Raw genomic sequence first — 21874 nt, 5'->3', positions numbered from 1 at the left:
AGCTCCGCCTACTTATCGGTGCATTGGCTGGGCTGGTGTTGCGTTAACTTTCAGAATCCCCTTTCCTCCCGAGCCAAGGTACCCAGAAGTGAAAGGTTACGCTGTTGCTTGTGTATATTTTTTAAATAACAATGGTTATAATGAAGTGTTCTTTTACATAGTTACATCGATATGATACAGCGTCTTATTTTAAGACGAAAACACACCTAAGCAATCCAAGGAGTTCCCTGACAGCTACCAGGAGAAGGAAGCCAGGTAGGCTTTGTAGACTTTGGCAGGTGCATTAGTATCGCTTAACAATACAGTTTCGGTTGTCAACGGTTTGTAGCGGGGTGGCGTTTATTTTGCTTTAAAAACAATTAAATCAGTTATGCAGTTTTTTGGTCAAGTGTTATGTATGTGTATATGCAGTGTTATTAAAGCCAAAATATTATGAAAGATGTTTTCTTAAATTTGTTTATACTGTAAAGCTGAGAATTAGAACATTTTATATATGGTCGCTGTAGGCTATACATTGTGTGTTGCCAGCATCAATGAACTCATTCACTAAATTAAATAATCTCAATAATATTGTCGAGCTGTGTTAACATTAAATAGGTTACCTTAATTCCTTATAGCCATATCATCGGGTATGTAGACAATGTGCTTGTGGTAAATTAAACTATAAAGGATAGTGCCAAGGACAGGCGTTTCTCACCTGTCAGGAACATGAAAACAAACTCTTAACGATGTCTTGATGGATGTTTATGCACGCGCCTAGAACTCATTATTGCTAATCCAGATTGCACATATTAAATAGCATATGTGATCTTGTGAGTGCTTATTTAGAATGTGCAATTTGGTGGGAGCATACAGTAGCCTATGTGCAATTTGTCTCTTCTGCATGTCCTGTCGCAGTTTTAGAAAAATTTATGAAGGAGTGTCACATTAGAGATGATTGAATAATGCAGATGGGCCCTTTCAGGCTAATGACTTCAGTATGTTTAATTTAAAGTGGGAATAAAAACGACACCATTGTCCTGTGTTGTTTTGGGGGAAACCAGACACTGGAGTTTTGTCCCATAGCTGAAACTGAATCACTCATGCAGTGCGAGGACACTACCTTCCCTGTCCTCTCTGGCAGAGTCAGCACTGGCCAGGCTACTGTCCTACACCCACAGGTCTGCCACAGAGTGTGTTTGGACGAACACACACACACAATACATACACGCACACAAACACACACACATACACAGGGATGTTGCACACATATTTTAGCATTCTAGTCTCTCTATAAATGTCTTATTACAATGCATAAGCTCAGCATTTAGCCAAAGTCCTATCCAAGAATCTAATGCGCTTATCCCAAGCAGATTTTAGGTTCCTCTGTGCTGCCTCACATGTTAATTATCTTGGGGCATCACATGGGGCTGTCTACTAAGACCAGGAAGTGATTTTATACCGTAGCGTATTCTGGGTAAATTGGCTGTGATGGTACTTTGGTTATACGCCAATATGTGAACTAAATTATTGAGGGAGAACCAGTTGACATTGATCATGACACTGGACTCAGAGATAACATCCCAGATATGTCATTAGGCAGATCCTGTGTTGGTGAATGACATGAGCACGTGTGTGTATGCTTATGTGTGGATCCCCATGAATCCTCTCATCTCCGGGACAAATGGGAGAGGGGTCACAATAGAGAAGTCAAACATTAGAGTGGAGTGGGATCATGTAAACCGATGCCGGATGATGAAATCTGAACCTTCTGGCTGGCCTGAAATTAATCAAGCCTCGGCAGTGGTTAACAATAGGGACTGCTGTGACGGAGTTGATCTGAGAGAGGGATGTGTTTGACATGAAGGCTGGCCTGATGTTTGAATATGGAAAACGACTCTGGTTCACTCTCGGGGTTTATGGCTGTGTTTGTGTTGGTGAAAGGAATTGGTGTGTGTGTGGTGTGGTGTGGTGTGGTGTGTCATGACTTACTGGTTTGGCTACAAACAGTTAGAGGTGTGGGGAAGGTGCCTCTGCAGGTTTATGAAAGGGAGTAGGCATCTAGTTCGGTTCTGCTCAGTAACATCCAGATGCTCCTTTCAAGGGATTCATATATGTTTCATAAGCTACACCTGCATTTGCAGTACGGGTCAGCTGAGATGTCGTGTCTTATGTTCTTTTGTATCTGGTCTGTTCTGGTCTGTGTGTGGCTGTTTAGAGGGGAACACCCTGGATGGAACTGTTGTCCAACAAGGAGGAAACGATCAGGTTATAAGAAAGGTCACACCTCTTAGGAGGGGCAGGTTAGGTGAGTTCCTGGAAAGAGTCGGAAAATACTGACTGGGCAGGTAAAGTTTTCTCCGAATGGATCACATGGGCGTCATATCTTGTGACATCGAAAAGAAACGGTCGAATTGGAAAAGAAGGGGTGTATTCGGGATTCCGGAATTTGAAATGTGCAATAGCTGAGGCCCGCTGGAGGATTCTAGAATGCCTGACATTCCATGGCAGCTTGGCAGTGTGCATTATGGATACTCGTAGCTGTGAATGGACGTGGATGAGCTATACCAACGTCTACAGCTATCTCCGAAGGCACCGTGCTCAAAAGGCGCAGTGTCTCTTTGAGAACAAACACACACATACACACATCCTCACTGACTCCTTTCCTCACCTTTAATCTGGTTTCCTCTTTGCAGACCCCCTGTCCCGAGTACCTCCATTGTATCTAGACTTGGCAATCACTCAGAGGCTGTGTGTAGCTGTCGGTCCGACTGCCCTTTGTGTATTTCCATAGAAAGGTCTGAGGGAAGAAAGGCCCTGTCAGGGTTATCTTTCACGGCCCTAGGCCCAGAACACAGGGCCCTAGGCTGCATGGGCTGCGACTTCGAGAACATGGTCATGAGATTGTTCTGTCTCGTCTGTTTGGAGCCCACCCATGCTATTGTGTGACCCTACAGGACCGTTTATCATGTGAACAACTGGGCGTCATGTGACACGTGTCATGTCCAAAGGGTTTGACTATAGAGTAAATCAATTCCTCTTTTCTTCCCCCTCAGTTTTCACATAGATCGAAACATGGATTGGAGAAAGCGAGACCCTAACCAGTACCATAGCCCGAGGCACAGGCATGGAAAGCTTGGGTTTCATAAACGCTGTTGAACTAGCAAGATTAGCGATTGACCTCCTCCAGAACAAGTGAGGAGTCAAGCAGGACCAGCCAAGGGATATCGGCTAAACTTTTAAATGCCCTCAACACGGGAGCCGTGTTTTTTTGCCTGCTTCAGTAACAATGACTTTGCTCCAGGAACACAGACTGGGGAGGAAAAGGAACTGGACATTGTTTCTTTTTCACAGAGCCTTGACTACAAAGACCCTGTCTCAGCCGTTGTCATTTCAGGAGAGTCATGGTGTGTGAGGCTAGGCTCTGTACTGTACTTCCCTCCAGGCTGCCAGCAGGCCATCCAGGGTAGCTAGAGTTTCATGGGCCCTGATGAAAAGGTGTTCCGTGAAGCCCTGTCAGCTAAACCTTATGTAGGCCAGGCTGAGGTAACATGGCTGTCATATTAACTCATAAAAGGAGGCCTTTACAGTAGGCTGACATGAGGGGAGGTGTAAGTGGCGGCAGGGTTTCAACCAGGGTGTTTGGTCTTGTGCCGCCAGCGGTGTTTCTCCACCAAGCAGTTCTGACTGGAGCCTGTTTGCGGCACTGCTACCGGTCCCCACGCTCGCTAGCCTGCTCCCATTAGCCTTAAACCTTCTTCCTGACAGTTACGGTTATTTTAATTTCCCGGTGTTCCGTTCTTAACTCTCAAGTTCTTTCTTCCTCCTTTCCCCCTCTCCAAATGCTTTTCCTAACCTCATTCTGCTCCCTTTTTTTAGCCTTTTTTGGACTCTCTCTGTTTCCCCTTTTCTATCTCTCTGTCCTACCTATATTTCCTCCTCTTCCCTCTTATATCTATGTCATGCCAATCCAGTTTACAAAGTTCCGATAGTATTGCGCTGTGGCAAATCCGGAGAGCCAAGCAGGGTGAAGTTTAATCTCTTTGTGTCTTTGGTTTCACAGCCCCCCAAAGCCCTCCACCGCCCCTCTCTGCTCTGCTCTGAGGGACAGAGAGAACCTGCTCTAAAAGGTGCCCTTTGTGACCACCCCGACATTAGCCATGCCAGCGAGCGGCTGCACAATGGAGATTACAAATCGCTTGACTCCTCACAATGATGCTGATTATATGATTTTCTAAAGGAGCCATTAAAAGTTTCCGAGACGAGCTCCACTAGGTGACGGTTGCGCGGAGGAGCAGACGTCGTACAATATCAAGTATCAGGGGGGGCGGGAGTAGTTAGGACACATGTTGTTCTTTGTCTTGTCTTCTGATCTGCTGTGGCTCCGTTCTGTAGCGAGGGTGAGGGGAAAAGGGAGAGCAGGGAGAGGGAGAAAGCGAGGGAGGGAGGAGGTAAGCACTGAGGTAACAGCAGCTCACTGAGAACTCCAGAATCCCTGCTTAGTCCTGATCATTGCCGCGTGACCCATGGACAACTTTTACAGACCTCTCGTAACTTTAAACTGAGACAGCGTAGGAAGAACAGGAACGCTGTCTCGAAAACGTTTGAGGACTGGTAAGACCTGACATGGAGAATGAGGATTTAACACAAGCAACAGTGCAATTAGAGTGCCATACAATTATTATTATTATACAAGGTCAGGAATGACGCACGCCAGTATTCACATAATCTCAATGAAAGCCACCTTAGTGTCAAAAGGGAAGTAACCTACATTCGGCCCGTTTTTTCCCGACAGCCTCTCTGTCAGTGGTGTTGTTTTGCAATTCAAATATGTTGCAAGAGCAGGCAAATGTTTCCGACAGAGGCCTTGCTGTTGCCCCAACACAAAGCCTGGGCCAACGTGTCCGGTTCCCTGTCTGTCGGTCCTTTCATGTTTGTCAAAAGCACATCGTATATTATGGCATGGATTATAGTTTCCGAGCAGATGGGCCCTTTCACTGTTGCACAGGTAACATGGTCCAGGGTGTCTCCGTGGGCCAGACATGATGTCAGCATGCGTGTCTTCCAGAGAGGTTGGTGACTTTGTGATTCTCACTGCGTAAATGTTTTCCCAACAGGGAGCATGAGGTAATGGAGCGACGTGTCGAACTGAAGTGGGGCGAAAGGTGGATCTCTTCACAGGTTGTCCGTGATAAGAATATGGACCTTGCAAGGTCACTCGTCCATTGAGATCTTATGAGTCCTGAGGAATTTTGGCCAATGCCATTGAGAGCAGAGACGTATGAATTCATTGTGTGTCATAGTTTGCCAAGAGTAGAGACATTATGTCATAAAGACAGTAACAATGTTAGGATGAATATAACCATAGTACCCGTAATTTAGTTGGTTTTATGTGAGAGTAAAGTGAAGGTGGGGAGAGGAAGGGGGTTGAGAGTCATCAGGTTCGGAGGTGGTGCTTATTGTGTGGTATGTTCCAATAAACTCGTGCACACAAGCTTTTGGGTGCACACTCTGTGCACCCAAAAGCGCAATCGTTGATCCCTGCCAGCCTTACATTGGCAACCGCTCATCTGGCACTTAACGTACTTAATTTGCCCAGTGAAAAGACTTGAAACCTTACATAACGCGTATTATAATATAAATACGTAGACAAACTTTGTCCTTCTGATATAATCAAGACCTGTGAGATAAGCAAGGATCTGTGTATTGTAGTGGAAGAGACTAACACCTTGTTTTAGCCAGAAGGAGAGGTGAACACAGGGAGAGGTGAATAACTGAAGCCTAAGCCAAGCCGCTGTTTGTATTCCCATCTCCTGGTGGAGATAAGATGGCTGACAGAACCACATGACATAACACAGAATGTGCTAGTCTTGTTTGCCCGCCCTGTTTGCCTGCGTACCTACCTGCTTATCTCACGCATTCCTACCTGCGTATAATTGCCTGGACTGTTAAGAGTGCCATGCAGGCATGCTATGCCACCTGACACTCTGACAAAGATCGCCATGCCAACCGGAGGCTGTCACCTGTTTCGCTGTTTTCCTATGGGACACGCACACACACACACACACACACAGACACACACCTACACACACACACACACACACAGAGCCTGATCTTGTACATCACATTGTGTACGTTGGGCTCCTCTATCTCTACAAAGTCCAACATGTTGCATTACCTTCCCTTACTTAGCGACAGCAGAGAACAATCCTTATCCTGATTTTTTGGAATATACCACCTGAGATAAGGACATGGTAGTGTGAATACAGGTTGTTGGAAATAGACCAACACATGACCTTGATACACCAAATCATTATCTTAAAAGCCTCCTATTAAGGGCCCTCCTGGGCCCACTCCAATCTCTGCACTGACAATGGAACTGTGAAAACCTATTATACACAATCTATTATGCTAGCTGTCATTTTGACAAGGTAAGATAGCACACTGAAATTAAGCCTCTCCCTTATTATTTGGCTCCCACAAAGCCCACAGTCGTATAAAGATCAATTTCAAAGTATTAAAGATATAGTCTGACAGATAGGGTTGTTGGTGTGAGGTAACTTTCCAATTGGCTCGTCTATGTCTGTACAACAGTGAAATGCCCTTCCATGAACAGTTGCTGACCACTCAGATGCACAGTGTAATTCCTTGGATGGGGCAGGCACAGTTCAGGACAATGCCAGTGTACTCTGTGGGGCCCCCGAACAGGGGATTGCCTGGTGTTCTCTATGGCACTCTACCAAGAGACTGCTACCAAGCAAGCTAGCAGAGCTTTAACTTCTGTTCCGAAGGCCACATTATTGACCAGAGGCAACCATATAAGACACAAGTCTCCAAATAATTGGTCATGTGTTTCCAGGTGTATGGGGTCCCCTATCTCGCCAGAGAGACAACCAGACAGAGACTGCCAGACAGAAAGATAGCCTAGCATATTAAAAGCCAGCCAAGAAAGCAGAAAGCCATGGGAGATATTGCAAAAACATTCAAAGACTACTGTGGAAAAAAGGCCTACATTAGCCTCCTCGTAGGAAGTGGGTCAATTGTTTTCGGTTGTTTGTCCAGCACATCCTGTGGTGCTTTCTCTCCTTTCACACATTCCACGGTGTGCTTTCTCACGGAGACTGCCTGTGTCGCCCTGCCGTGTTGCATAAGGTGGCTCTTCTACAGTTCATATGGGGGGATGCTGTCAGGACTTTAGCCTGAAGAAGGAACCTGACCTCGAAGGCCTGGTTTGGGTCTTGTTAAAGTGAGAACATTGAGCTGGTGTGGAAGATACTGTTGTTCCTCAGGTGGATATGTGCCCTGCTGAATTGCCCACTTGGAACATGCAGACTCACGGAGCCAGAGAATGGAATAGCTAGTTTGTGACCCTGAATAAACACACAGAATATGGCCTGCAGCGTATTATATATTGTCTGTGTAGAGTTCAGAGATATCTATTTTAACCCCAAAGTCTTTGGTGTATCATATATCTGTGGTTTGGCCCCTGGGGGGTCCTAGATTCAAAAGTAATTGTTTCTCTGAGACCGCTTGAGAGTAATAAGATGTTCATTATGTGTGGAGAGGCCTTTTCGTGATTCAGCCTCATGTTCTGAGTCATGATGCTCGCTAGGTTAATGTTTGACCTGTGCTAGCCCTGACAGTATATCAATGCTTAACTGGGGTATTTTTATAGTTCAGAGTGTTCCAAAATGAGTCTTGTGTATCCAATAAGTTAAATATCAACTACTACACAAAAGTAATTTCGAATTTTTTTAGCAGGTTTTATCTAGGTGAAATGGAGTTGTCAATTTTGTTCTGGTGGTCAACAACTCAGCTTGGCTGGCTGGTAACCGCGTATCATCCTCCTCTTCAGGTACAATTGGGCCATGTCGACTTTTCACGGTCACCCAGGGATTGTGGACATTGGTCTGAATACTGCATGGTCACATTACTCTTCCCAGCTCCTTTCTTTGTCTGTGCGCAAACACTCTCCCCCTTCCACCTTTTCAAAAAGACTTTCCTCAACGTTTGTTTGATCGGTGTCGCTGGTGACGTTCTCTCAGTCATTAGTGCCTGGGACTGGGGGGTCAAGTCCTCGTCAAGAATGCATTCTCAGTCTGTGTATCTCTTTCCTTCTCCCCCTCTCTCTTTCCCGCTCCCTCCCTCCCTCTTTCTCTCTATCTCTCTGTTCTTCTGAAGCTGTATCCGACACCAGGTATTCTGCTCTGCTTCACTTAAGTCACCAGGGGTCCGTTGATCTCATTGGCCTGAAGTGGACCTCATCATTAGCCCTCATGCTCTTACTCGGATGGTGGGCCCCGATGACATCAGCAGTACAGTGGGTCCTGTACGGCGAGGCCAGCCGCTGGTGGTCTGGTCTCGTGGCTGCACAATGGAGGTCATGCCAGTGCACATAAGCACCTATGAAAGCCTCGATATGCACACTTGGAATTCCGAACACCCTCGCTCTCTCCCTTCCTACCTCCCTCCCCCTCCCTCTCTCTCTCTCTCTCTCTCTCTCTCTCTCTCTCTCTCTCTCTCTCTCTCTCTCTCTCTCTCTCTCTCTCTCTCTCTCTCTCCCTCCCTCCCTACCTCTGCTTTTTAGCCTTGCAAATCAAACGCCCATTCCAGACATGATGAAACCCTGACTGCTCCTTCTACTCCTTTTCAAATAATCTATTTGTAAACACACACTTCTCCTCTCCTTGAAATAGTTTTCCCTCCCTAATGGGGGAATGGCTGCCGTGCAGAAGTGACGAGGCAGACTCCATTTCTCCAAGTCTGCTCTAAATGGGACGAGCGCAAATAGCAGTTACCGCCATGGATTCACAAGACATGGATTCGGTTAAGCATATGAGCATTTTCTAATCTATACAACAGCTATGTGTCAGATTCAGCAGTTTGGCTCTACAAGGTGTGTCGGTCGAACTGGTTGTCAGCCCCTCCCTGAGGGCTTTGTGTTTCACCCTGTTGGCTGACAGGTGGAGGTGGCAGCACAGAGGTGACATTAACAGCAGCAACAACAACCACAATAGAGGGCCTGTCCAGAACTTGAAGAACCGCAACCAAGTCATTTACTGTAACAGAGACCTGTGCCTTTTCTCCTTGTTTGATACTCGGAAAGTGCTTACTTGATTACCTGAACAGTAATTAGCCTACGGTGTTACAAATATGTGATCGAATGTCACCTCAATTTAAAGTGTTTCCAGGCGATCTATTATCTTACTGAAACACTAAGCGAAGTCTACAAAAAACGGTGTACTGCCATAAGATAAAGTCAAACAGGTTGTGTTGCAGTCAGGTAAAGCTATACCTTAATTCCTATAACATAATGTAACTTTAGCCAAGTGGCAGCATAACTCTTGTGTTTCTGTACATCTCCTTCACCAACCCTGTCCGGTTGAGAACATGGAAGCGGGTTGTAAATGAGCTAAAAGGAGAATCCTCTCTTCTTTACACAGAACTATCCCACATCTCCTTCAAGCTCAAGGCTTCTCCGACACAGACCCGTGTTTGGGTGGTTGGGCCTTGTGGTAGAGGGGAAGGGAGGGGAGGTAATAGAGAGGGGGGGTCTCTGTCTGTCTTTGTGAGTGTTTGGGCTGAGAGAGAGGGAGAGTAGGGGGGGAGAGAGAGAGAGAGAGAGAGGGAGAGAGCACCCACCCCTGCCGTTTGGCTTGTCTCCATGTGCCGAGGACCCTGGGAATGAATGACGCCCGGGCCCTGTCTTTCTTTGAAGCTAGGCAGGAATGCGAGGGCCCTCTCTTTCTCTTTTTTCTCTCCTTTTTTTGTGCTCAGACGGCACAAGATATCTGCATTGAAATATTCCCTCCGTTGAGCTCATTGTGCGAGGGCCAGGAGGACGTCAGAGGCAGCCAGGGTCCAGGCTGGGGGAAGAGGACACTCTGGAAGTCTCCTCTGATTTCACCTCCTGTGTATTTCTTTTGGGCCCTGCTTTCTGTACACAATGAGATGTATACACAGACTCCTGCTTGATCTAGACGTGTGGTGCCCACTTGGAACTTCCCTCTCTTTTTCTGGAATGAAATGTTGAATTTGAACTTTTCACAGGATTTCGGTGAGTTGCTTTCGTCGCCCGTTTCTCTGCAAAGCCTTGAGTCTTGTCTTTGTGTGACCATTGATCCAGGAAACCAGCTTAGTTGAACGCCACGGTGAGTTCTCTCTCTGCCGAGCGTGTGTGCGTGTGAGTGTGTTGGTCTGGGGCTGTCTCCCTCTCTCCTCTCCGTACATTTTGTCACTGGCTGTCCCCCTCCTCATCACTTCCACATGAGCGCCTCTCTGTGAGGGTGGCAGGCAGATAGCTAGTGTGCTCAGGCTCTGGCCTGGCAGCTGCTCTCACACAACCACACAGCTCTCAACGAAAATGTGGAAACCCCCTTTAAGGAAGGCCGACCGCATTTACACAGTATTTTCTAGTATTTCTGTCTTGCATAGTTCAGTTTGTTCTCTGAACTACTATGATATATTTCTACGATTTTAAAAAGCACATTTGGGGAGAAATGTCAGAAAGGCACTTTCAGTTCCGAGAAGAATGATGTATAGAACAGGTGGGGGTTTGTTATCTGATTTTTACCAGTCTTTTTTTATCAGTTTCATTCTTTGCTGCCAGCAGTTAGTTTCCCCAACACAAGTGCATTGATTTGATGTTGGCAGAGCTATCTGGAAAAATTATCCTGCAGGTAGTACATACTGAAACAGAAAGTTTCATATACTCTGAGGTAACCAAACCTGTCCAGCATAAAGGACAGAATAGCTGGTTGTTTTTGGTGTTTTTGGCTACACTGACCTTTCTGTGTGCGTGACAGGTATGCATGGAGAAACAAGACCTTGCAATGCAGGCCTGGAACCCTGCATCCACTGTGTGGTTAACCTCTATATAACCACCATTACTACTACTTGCTGAGGAAATACGTGTACGTGTTAAAGCAACGGTACACGGGTCAATGTCTGGACTCAAGGAGATGTAGAGTAACTCATTTTCTTAAGCAATACTTCTTCTAAACACATCTCACACTGGCAAAAAGCTTTTCTGCCCCTCAAGTCAGTCACTAGGTTTTATCTTGGATTGATCTGTTTAGCCTTCCTTGTCTTGTATGTACATACCCCAAGTTCAGTGGTTGCGCATGGCTGGTTTCCTGATGGACTAAGCCAGCCCAGCGTTACACTCTGTGCCACAATGCTGTATAATCCATTAAACCGTTGTCATATGACTAATCCTCAAATATTTCTGCGAGGTTGATGGAGAATTCCAGACATTTTTGGTTCACTGCAATGTGCACTTCAGCTATCTAATTAGGCGTCTTACTCTAAAGGCTGCTAAATGTTTGATCCCAAAAGAAATCGAGTACCAATAACACTTTTAGTGTGGGAATTCGTTTTGCTAAAGGTTTTTAAATATCTTATCTCACTATTAACATGCATGGCCAATGCTAAGTCCATCCCTTATTTGCAGGACCTGGGGTCTGGCCTGTCAGCTGTGATTGCTGTTGACTCAATAGACATGCCATGTTGAGAATCAAACACAAACATATTATTAGTTGCCAGCACAGCCAAGCTGGGGGAGGTGGAGTTGTGTACAGTATGGCTCATTTCCTTGGAAGTTTCACTGGCATAGAATGACAATTCTCAGTGGCTTTTCAACACCTCCCATTTTTCAGGGGGGACGTAAGTGGAGCATTTCCACTTTGTCGTTTTCCTTGATAATATCTCATCCGTGTGTGTTTGTTCCTCTGCCAGGAATCAGTGACGTCATCGCTGCGAAAATGACCTGAGTGCCCAGAGTTAAACGAGACAGACGGCTGAATGTATCAGAGAGTCTCCCCTTCCACCTGCATGGTCCCCCCCGCCTCCGTAGCCACACCCAGATGGATTCCTACAACTTCCACTTTGAGAGGATGAACAACCTGGACCTGCACCCCCTGAGCCTGCCCGTCAGCCGGCTCTCCCCCGCCAAGTCCAGCAGCAGCATCGACCAGTTCACCCACCACCACCACGGCAAAGGAGACTCCGCCTACAGCTCCTTCTCGGGAGGCTCGAACGCCCCCGACTACCCCTCTCCTTTCCTTCCCGACGACCTCCATCCGAGCAGCTACCACCACTACGCCGACCTCAAGTATGTAAAAGCCATCTACAACCCCAGCCAGGCACTCCAGTCTGACGCCAGGAGCATGGATCAGCTCTATCGCTCGGTGGAGGCCATCTCGAAGCAGTACCGCCACGGTGGCGACCACAACGACAACAGCGGCAATGGCTTCCTCGGTAAACAGTACTGTAACCAGGACGAACCCTCCCGGGTACCTCCACCGCTTCCCCCTCCTCCGCCAGCCCGCCTGGACAGCTACATCACCACCAGGAACCTGGAGAACAGCAGGGTCCATCATGGTCCGGAGGGCCAGCAAGGCCCCCAGGCCCAGCGGCAGGCTCAGAGAGGCCAGACGGCTAATCCAGAGGCGGGCGGTCTCAGGTCTGACCTAGTCTACGCTTGGCAAGGCTCTGAACCCTACCACCGAGACCCATTGAACCCAGACAACATGGATAAGAGCTCTGAGCAGCAGAAGTCAGCAAACATCTTAAGCCGATCACCTCCTCGAGGCGCAAGTCAGCCTGAGCACCCGAAACATAAACAACAGACCAGCGGCGGCGGCGGCCATTTTGAGGCTGATCGCAAGAGGGCGTATGTGAACCACAGGTCGCTGTTGCAGGAGTCGGTTAGCCCGTGGCACGTGGCTCAGAACCTGATCAACAGCAGTATCCAACACAAGGGCCAGTTCTACTTTGTCACCGGCGTGTCGTCAGAGTCTGGTCTGAGGAACGTGTCTCCCTGTGTGTCTGAAGCAGGAAGCGGGGGCTCCACTGTGGTGGAAATCCACAGGCTGGTGGAGAAGGAGAAGGAGAAGGAGAGGGAACGTTCGCACAGCACCCCTGACAATAATCCGCTCAGGAACCCGCATCAGAGACACCCGGCCAGTCCAGACAGCACCACCGATGAGCTGGAGCATCTCACGAACACACAGAGCCAAGAGGAGGAGAACTCTGGTTCTCCAAACTCACTAGTCCCTCGTAGCTTCGACGCTTCAGAGCCCAGCCTTAAAAGCCAGGGTAGGGACAGAAGCAGGCACCACAGCAGCAACCACCCCATCTTCTACTGCGGCCCAGAGGACAACTCCCCACCACCATCCACCCTCCCGAACTCCTCCCACATTCAGGAGATGGCCCCGCCCCCAGTAGCGGAGCAGCCCAATCAGCACACGAGAGAGGATCAGGGCAAGAAGGGGAGGAGACATGCGGCGGGAGATGTGGCGAGTGATAGGATCAACAAGGAAACCACTCCTCTCCTGTACCACCTGACTGGAGCAAGCAGGGTGGCCCCCAAGCCCAAAAAGGACAGCCAGGCATCTGTGAGCGGTAGTGACAGACCACAGGGGGAGGTGCCAAAGGAGGAGAGAGGAGTGGTCGTCGGCTCCAACCCCTGCAACACCCTGGACGACTCCTTCAAGAAGTACTACAAGGAGAAGCTGAAGGATGCCCAGCCCAAGGTCCTCAGGGAGACCTCTTTCAAGAGGAAGGACCTTCAGCTGTCCTGGCCCCACAGAGTCAGACCGAGACCAGAGCTCAGGCCCACCGTGCTCCACTCCGACACCTCCCCACAGGACTCGGAAACGTCCGCACACACCTTCCCTCCGCCTCTCGCCCACGCCGAGGGGACCGAGAGGGTGGCCGCGAGGGAGGAGGGGACCGAGCCGGAGCGGGAGAGCGCGAAGGAGGCCAAGAAGGAGAACGCGAGGCCCGTGAATGTGGCCCAGCCGCAGGTGGCTCGCATCGGAGGCAGGAAGCGCCTGACTCAGGAGCAGAAGAAGCTCTGCTACTCGGAACCTGAGAACCTCAACCAGCTCGGAGACGGCCCCTCCCACGCCGCCTGCCGCTCCCTGGGAAATGAGAGGGAGGGCCTTCTGTCAGGCCAGGAGGAGCACGGAGAGCAGGGATTGGTGGCTGCCAGGAGACAGATGTTTGAGACCAGAGGAAGGGCCCTATCAGCATCCAGCATTTCCAAGAGCACCCTGAAGCACCTCCAGCACACAGCCCTGGTGGCTTACATGGAGCGCAAGACCGGCCAAAAGGTGGCAGAGCCCCAGCAGCCAGCCCCCCAAGTCCCAACTGCCCCCAGCCAGAGGAACTCCACAGCGGGGAAGCCGTCCGACTGGTGCCCCAGGCCTCAGGATTCTGGGAGTAAATGCCCCAAGAAGAACCTCCACAGACCCCTCTCTGCAGGCCGCATCCTGGACTCCTCCTCCAGCTCCATCAGGTATGCACAGTTCAGCTCCGCCCAGTCCAGCTCTGGCCAATCAAGTAGCCCCTCCCACCTGTCCAGTTGGAGAGACAAGCCCAGCCCACCTCAGGGCATGTCTGCCTCAGTAGAGAGTCTACTAGACCAGCAGGAAGCACCTGAGTTCTTCAGAAACAGATCCACCTCAATCCCACACATATTCCAGGTGAGACACAACAGCACTAGTCACTATCAATGTACACAAATATCTGCACTGTGGAACAGCATGTTTTCAATACTGGAATGTACCCGAAGGCATGGACCAATGCCATTTATATTGAATATGATCTTAATTTGTGTTTTTTGCTGCAGAATCCAAACCGTGTGAATGATCCCTCACCGGTTAGCTCTGTGGAGACCTCCAGGTATGTCAGTCCGACAGGGGAAGAGAGGAAGTAAACTCCTTCACACATTACTGCATGCCAGTTTGACATGAAATTTACATCCAAGCTGTTCTTACATTGAAGCTGTTTTATATCCAGACCTAATGTTTATGATGTCAACTATTTTTGAAAGCAAACCAAGCTTGTAAAAAAAAAAGATAGACTCAGAGAGACATCTGCCATCAAACACATTTGTTTCATAATGCCCAGAGGGAGGAGAGGGAACACACAGTCTCATAGACAGTGCCACTGTACATACAGCACTCTGATCTGTGTGTGTGTTGTGCCATCAGCCTCCAGAGAACAGCAGAAGAGGAAGTGTTGTCGAGGCCCGACCCGGTGCCGGAGGCCCCTCCAGCGGGTCAGAGGATCAGGGTGACGGCCCCGAGGGGCAAGTCCATGGAGGAGCTGGGGGTTTCCAAGGTCACCAGGCCCTCCGTCCTCAGCCAGAGCTCCGAGCAGCTGGACCTCTACCAGAGCCGGCCCTCCGGACCAGGCCAGGAGAAGGTGTTCTTCAGAGGGGAACCGGAACAGACCACACAGCGACCGGAGAAGATCCATCATGGATGGAGGAAGCCCCTCTTCAAGCAGCATTCTGCGCCGCAGTTCTGCAATGAGGAGGAACCTCTTTCAGTGACTAGAGGAACCAGGAACTCCAGCAGGTCCACCTCGCCCTCATCCGGTGCCTCCTCTCGGACCAGAGCCCACTCTGACTCTCCGAGATCGAGTGGCTTGGGCCCTACTGTCTTAGCCGACATAGCGACCACAGGGCCTCCCAGCGAGGATGCGGTCCCGCCAACCTCAAGAGGCCAGGAGCCCAGTGAGAATGAGGTCAAGGCCTCTTCTCCTGTCCCGTCTCACTACCATCACCATCATCAGGTGCCCTCTGAGAGCAAGCCCTGCTCTAGGTAAGAGACGATGAAAAGTGATTTGTCGTATAACTCTTTGACAGATTGTACTTTGCTTAACAGACGGTATAATGGGGTTATCGTCTGTTCGTGTACTATGTTTGTTAATAGCAGACTGAGGATGACCCCGTCTTTGACCACCGAGGGGAGAGAAGAGTCTGTGGACGAGCCCAGCGAGACTCCTCCCCCCGACACCAACCAGGAAGTGTCTCTAAGCTGCGGCGTCACCACAGACCCCTCTCTGTGGATCGTCCTGCCGGAGCCAGGGAGCTCCAGCACGGAGGACGAGGAGATCCCTCCCCTGTCTGACAGAGCGACGGGGGGAGAGTCCTCACTCCCAGCCCCTGCACAGCAGGGTAGCGAACCCCCTACGCCCTCCACCCCTCCAGCCCCTGACACGGACACCTGTGTGGAGGGAGAGGCAGAGGCAGAGGAAGAGGCGGAGCACCCCGGGGTTGACGCCAAGGAGGAGAGGGAGGAGGAAAGTCCTGAGGGAGAGATGGACAACGCGGAGAAGACTCCGGCTGCGGAGGTTCCGAGGTGGGCGGAGCTTGTGGAAGAAGTGGTCACCGCCGACCAATCGCTGGCCCGGGTCCTGTACCCGTTGACCAATCGAAAGACGGCCTTGATGCTCATGGAGCAGTTGCTGTCGGAGGACACTCTTCTGATGGAGGAGCACTATAAGAAGAAGCAAGAGAAGAAAGAGGCGGGAGACAGGTGATCTATCGGCTTACCAGATACGCTATACTGGCCCCTTAATGTGGTTCACCATTAGACCATGGAGTCTCAGTTACATTCCACTGGTTTCAGATTGGCCAGAGACGTGCAGTGCTGGTGCTCCATTACTGTTACATCACCACACGTTGGTTTTGGTTTCTAACAAGTGGTCCAGTTACAGTCCAGTTCAGTTCAGTCTAAAATGATTTAAAGGATCATAGCTGGACAGGTTTTACAGCTGTTAGCAGGTATCAGTGATTCAGAGCACAAAATCATGGCGGGAAAGGCCAGGTGGAGGATTGTTACAGATTGACCTGTTTGTTTTAACAAACACACCGTTCTGTGTGTGGTCAGCTTAAGATGTTTCGTCAAGGGAAGTCCAGTTCCGTGTGAAAATGTATCTGTTTGATTTCAGCTCTGGAACAGTGGATGATGTTCAGCCGCCTCCTTCCTCCTCCCCCACTCCCGACAAGAACTCCCAGCCTGAGCCTAAGGTTCAGGACAAGACTGACATCACAGAGAAGAAGGTGAGCATTGCGCCATCTCTCCTTCGCTGCACAGTTTGCTTGTCGCTTTGGATAAAGACACCCGCTAAATGAACCAAATGTGAACGGCTGTTTTTACACACGCGTATATACGCACAAGCACTATCAAAACCCTCTTCGTCGCCCGCTCCTCCCCCTCTCCCCCCGACAGCGTCAGGTGATGGCCCGCATCGAGGAGCGCCTGCGTGGCCTGGAGGAGGGCCGGGAGGCCCTGCAGCTGGAGCTGGGGGAGAACGGGCTGCGGGGCCGGGCGGTGGAGGCCCTGGTCCAGGAGCGCTGTCAGCCCATGGAGATGGAGAGGTACGCCCTCTTCATAGGGGACCTGGAGAAGGTGGTCAGCCTGCTGCTGTGCCTCTCCGCCAGGCTGGCCCGCGTCCAGAACGCCCTCAGCACCGTGGATCAACACACCGACGCTGAGGAGAAGGTACAGGGGAGAACGACTGGCTGAATGGCCGTGATTCAGTCCAGTAATAACAGTTTGCTATAGGGGGAATTGTGGTAGGGTGGCATGCTGGCAAACAAAATGGCTGCTTTGGCTTGTGTAGTGTCAGTGCTTTTAGGCTGCCTTCCACATCACAGAGCTGTTTGCTCTGTACTGGCAAACACACTGTACTGGGTTTGAAAGTCGAAGGACAACTTGGCCTGAGCCCTGGGCAATCTGAGCAATTGCTTCATATCAGTTGGAAGATATGTTGGGAATGGTGTGGGGTAATTTAGGTTGAGTAAATAAGAGAATGTTTGTTTTTGTTGACATTGGCAAAGCTTTGTAATGGTCATTTGATGTGGTTTTATTATTTTTTTTTATGTTTGATGGTCCATTCACATTAGAGTGTATTAACTTGGCACCACTACCAAAGTAATCATTTTTGGGTGTAGTTTTATGGTGGCATGAAATATGTAGACATTTCATCAAATTGTTAGATGATTTCTTAGAAATTCAAGATGAGTGTCTTTCACGAAGAGCAGCAGTTTGCGGCTCGCTTTCTGCTGTTATCAGCAGTGGTATTTACAATGGGTCACCGAAACCACAGTGCAGTTTCGATGCGATTTGTATCTGCCCTGCCCTCTGTTGACAAAATAAAATATTGCACATCTTTCCGGTGTAATATGAGCACATGAGCACACATATGAGCATCTACGAGATCACATTTCACCATAACAACAGCTCACAACCAAATGACTAATGGAAAACAAATGTAAAAATATGGTCCCAAAAGGGAGATGTTTACAAATGTCATGCTAGGATACAGGAAAAAAATACAATTCATCATTTAGCAACCTTTGGCCACACTGAAGGGCCTTGATTCCTGAGCTAGGACAATTGAAGTGCAGAGGTGCGGTGTTTTCGCAGTTTAACGGCATCGAAAGAAAACACTTCAACCCGAATGTAACTCTCGTTCTCATCTCTGTCTCTCTCTCTCACCTCTTCCAGCAATCTCTGGACAACCGTCACCGCCTGCTGTGCAAACAGAGGGATGACGCCAAAGACCTGAAGGACAACCTGGACCGGAGAGAGAACCTCGTGTCCTCCTTCCTTTCTCGCCAGCTGAGCTCGGAGCAGCTCCTGGACTACCGCCGCTTTGTCCAGACCAAGGCGTCGCTCCTGATCCGCCAGAAGGACCTGGAGGAGAGGCAGCGTCTGGGCGAGGAGCAGCTGGAAGCTCTCCTCAACAGCCTGCCTCCGTAAGGGGCTTCTGGAGCTCTGGAGACCCCCTCTCTGCTGGAGCATCAGGGCCTCAGGACCAAGTCACACCGTCCTTGACTCAAGTAGCGTCTTGACCTCCCCGTACTCCTTGTCAAGTCTGGGCTGCCTAGTCCCAGAGTTTGGTCCTCCATTTTCTGCTTCTCCTCACCTGTGAGGATCTTCTTACCCACAACCCCCCTGGCCCCTACACTCTCTCAGCGCTCTGCCCCAGCCGTCCATCAACTTCCTGGGCTTTCGTTGAGCCCTGGTCAGCCTCCCTCGCCACAAATCTCCAGCACAATCACATGGATCTCTGGAGACAATAGATTCCGTCTGTTCATCTTGACTTTATATGTATATTAGAAGGACTGTGTACGTGTGCCTTTTAAAGGGTGCTGACGTGGATTGTTTTCAGTGTGGACATTTAATGTTAACCATTTTCCACTGGATTTTCTGTCCATGTTTTCCCTTTCATGTCATACAATCATATCATGCAACTCTGGAAACCTATATAAGCTTTAAGATTGTATTGTGGCCTGACGGTGGTTTTGCTCACCAACATGTATTTTATTCTTAGCTTGGTGAGGGAGACTAGTCAGAGAAGAGGGTGCTAGGTATTCTGTTAATGTCATTCGAAATGGATTAAAACTTTTGTTTTAATTTTTGACGCATTTTTTTTTAATGAAGGCACTACATAGAGACCAAAAAGGTGAATGATAAAAGCACTTTTATATGTAAACATGCACATGCATTTCTGTTTTATTTCCAAACTCAAATTTTTAACTCAAGACCTTAATCAATCCAATGTACCCAATGTTCTTTTTTTCTATTGATCTGGTATGAGAAGTGGTACATAAGCACAATCAACAGTATGAATCATGTTTAGTTTATTTCTTCATTTTGGGGGGCTCATCATTACCTATTATGTCTAATGCTATTTAATTCTGACAACGTTCTACATACAAAAGCAGCAAACCTCTTAAAATGAGACTATTAAACGGAAACATTTCTATTACAGATTACATGTTCATCATATCCTTTCCATTTAAAAATCTACTTGAAATTAGGATTAAAGTCAAGTACTTCACTGCAGGTGTCTTAATCTGTATTTGTTGTCTACCTCTTTTAGCAAGATCCTTTCTGAAGCCTTCGTCAGTAGAGATGGTGAATTTAACTTTGTGAATAGAATTCCTGTTTTGGAAATCTCAAAATTTCCCAGGAAAAGCCCTCATAAAATATTCTGCTGATTTGTTAATAATTCTGTATGTGGAACTGCAAACCTTCTTAACTTCAAAATATGTCTTTCCTTTGTAAGCACGATATGGCATTATGTGATCTTTTTTCCGTTTTGCTATTATACACAGTAAATGTATATTTTGTTATTCAGTCGAATCAAGAATTTGACCATTGTTGTTGATGCTGAAAAAACTCTATTGTGAATGTGTATTGTGTGGAAGGATCAGTGTGTGAAAATGGCAAGCCCTATTCTGTTCTGTAATACTGACGGCTCCCTTTTGTCTGCTGTGGGTCATGAGGTGCTTGTTTGGGGTACAACAATCATTGTATTAATATACAACTAACTGCTCACTTTGTTATTATATTACCATGGACTGGATGTGCTCATGTACTCAAATATTTTCACCAATCTTGTGGATTTGGATCAAAACCCAAGAATTGTGCAGACAGTGTGTACTGTCAGCTCAACAAATGAGTGTCCTGCCATGAAATCTGACGCAAGATTTCATAATACATTTCGCTTCATTATACAAATCTCCAAACTCATAAATATTTCATGTTTGCTGTAAAACAGCTCACCCTAAACATTTCTCTGGAGATTTAGACCTCGTGTCCATTTCAGTTTGCTAAACAAATGTCTGTTTGTTTTGGCTTTAGTTCTTAGAGCAGCATGTAAAGTTAGGAGCGTTGGACCCTTGATGCCTCAGAGACTGGCTGTTGTTCCTATGGCCTGGAGGAATTCCTAAGGCACACCAAACACCAATACACTGAGGCGGGTTATTACCAACAAAGGAGCACATTCCTGCTTTCATCATAATTTCCTGTTATGTATATCTATTGTGTCATTTATCACATCTTCTGTCAAAACCTGTTTGGTCAAGACAAATCACAGAACGGGGTTGTTTTGAAATGGAATTCGATTGTTTATTTAGTCGGGGTGGGAATTTGTGAATGGCATGCTGATATTGAGAGAACCAAGTGAAGAATGCCTGCTTTTGGTTTCAATCAATCCCAGGCTTGGGATACAGCACTATGGATGTTTCAAAATTTGAACTTACTTTTACTATCTTACTGTATTGTAGCCCATGTGTCGTTTGTTGAGAGTGTGCTCAAGTGTTTTGCTTGGAGTTTTTAATTCCATGTCATATTGTGAATAAATTAAAGGTTCTTCACTTCCCGGTGTTCTAGCAGTGGCTTTTTCATCGTTTTGATCGAGCTTCTCTTAGAATACGACACGTTCTCTGTTGAGACTCTTTCTCTCCTCATTATAAGTCCAGTTTGTTTGTTTGTGACAGCAAACACCGAAGAGGAAATTATCTACTTGGCTTTCATCAGCAGAATCCCTAGCTGACGAAAATACATCACAACACGGCACCTGTGATGTTCACTTCAAACTGCATTACACCTTGAAGCTGATTCAAATGGTGGCCAGAGAGTGTATACTGCAGCCAAGAGGACAGATAACCAAACAGCAGCTAGACCACCCATTTTTAGCAGGTTCCTGTTGTGAACCCGTATGGGGTACATTTCTTACACTTATTTTATCTTGCAAGTTAAGTGGAAGAGAATCGTCACACATCATTCGAATCTGAATGCTGGATGTCTCCATAGCACAGCAGATGCATGTTGCGTAATGACAGCGCCTCTGGTCAGTCGTGCATGGAACCGTGTCCTCTTCGACTCCGTGGCCTACAGTAGTGCGGCAGTGCTGGGAACATTTGCTTCAGCTCGAGGGGGTGAGAATGGCTCTGACGTCAAGCCATTTGCCCCGCTAGCCAGATGACATCATGAGCAGGGGCAGAGACACAGCTTGAGTAAGCCTGTTCTCTCCTCTTCTTCTCAGCCTGCAGGCCCAACGGGAACACTAGCACGATGAATCACACTCACTCATATCAGCTGTCGGCAATGAGACACAGAAGCAACACATGATGGCATGCCTCTGAGGCGTTTGGGAGGCAAAAACATCCATGAATGTGTAATAAAATAGACATTACATTATTTACACTTTTCATCATCAGCACAAAAAAACCAAACACGACATCCTGTGCATAGGATACAGCATTAGATTTATGGCCAAATGAACTGAGTAGGTGATGTAT

The 21874-nt window shown here is 48.1% G+C and overlaps 1 protein-coding gene across 3 annotated transcripts; it reads left to right on the top strand.

The window, feature by feature from the left end:
• The first annotated feature begins 49 nt into the window (after positions 1–49).
• Positions 50–20952, top strand: shroom1 (shroom family member 1). Of its 3 annotated transcripts, none has more exons than XM_062485250.1 (8): positions 50–255; positions 11716–14468; positions 14615–14667; positions 14979–15593; positions 15705–16310; positions 16726–16837; positions 17007–17279; positions 18288–20952. In XM_062485250.1, exons 2-8 carry the CDS (start codon positions 11844–11846, stop codon positions 18540–18542), a joined length of 4539 nt encoding a protein of 1512 aa, XP_062341234.1. In that variant the 5' UTR covers positions 50–255; positions 11716–11843; the 3' UTR covers positions 18543–20952. The 3 variants fall into 3 exon arrangements, with proteins under 3 accessions (XP_062341234.1, XP_062341233.1, XP_062341232.1); XM_062485249.1 differs by having other exon boundaries at positions 14615–14697; positions 15708–16310; XM_062485248.1 differs by having other exon boundaries at positions 14615–14697.
• The last annotated feature ends 922 nt before the right edge of the window (positions 20953–21874 follow it).

Source organism: Osmerus eperlanus, chromosome 19 (assembly GCF_963692335.1).
Source record: "Osmerus eperlanus chromosome 19, fOsmEpe2.1, whole genome shotgun sequence".
NCBI lineage: Eukaryota > Metazoa > Chordata > Actinopteri > Osmeriformes > Osmeridae > Osmerus > Osmerus eperlanus.
This window is presented reverse-complemented; position numbering and strand designations above follow the sequence as displayed.

Bases quoted from the DNA above. Each gene is read 5' to 3' on its own strand.
- shroom1 (XM_062485248.1), top strand. From the start codon at position 11,844: ATGGATTCCTACAACTTCCACTTTGAGAGGATGAACAACCTGGACCTG. The intron at 15,594-15,704 runs GTAAGAGACGAT...GTTTGTTAATAG, and splicing joins GAGAGCAAGCCCTGCTCTAG to CAGACTGAGGATGACCCCGT. The intron at 16,838-17,006 runs GTGAGCATTGCG...TCCCCCCGACAG, and splicing joins CTGACATCACAGAGAAGAAG to CGTCAGGTGATGGCCCGCAT.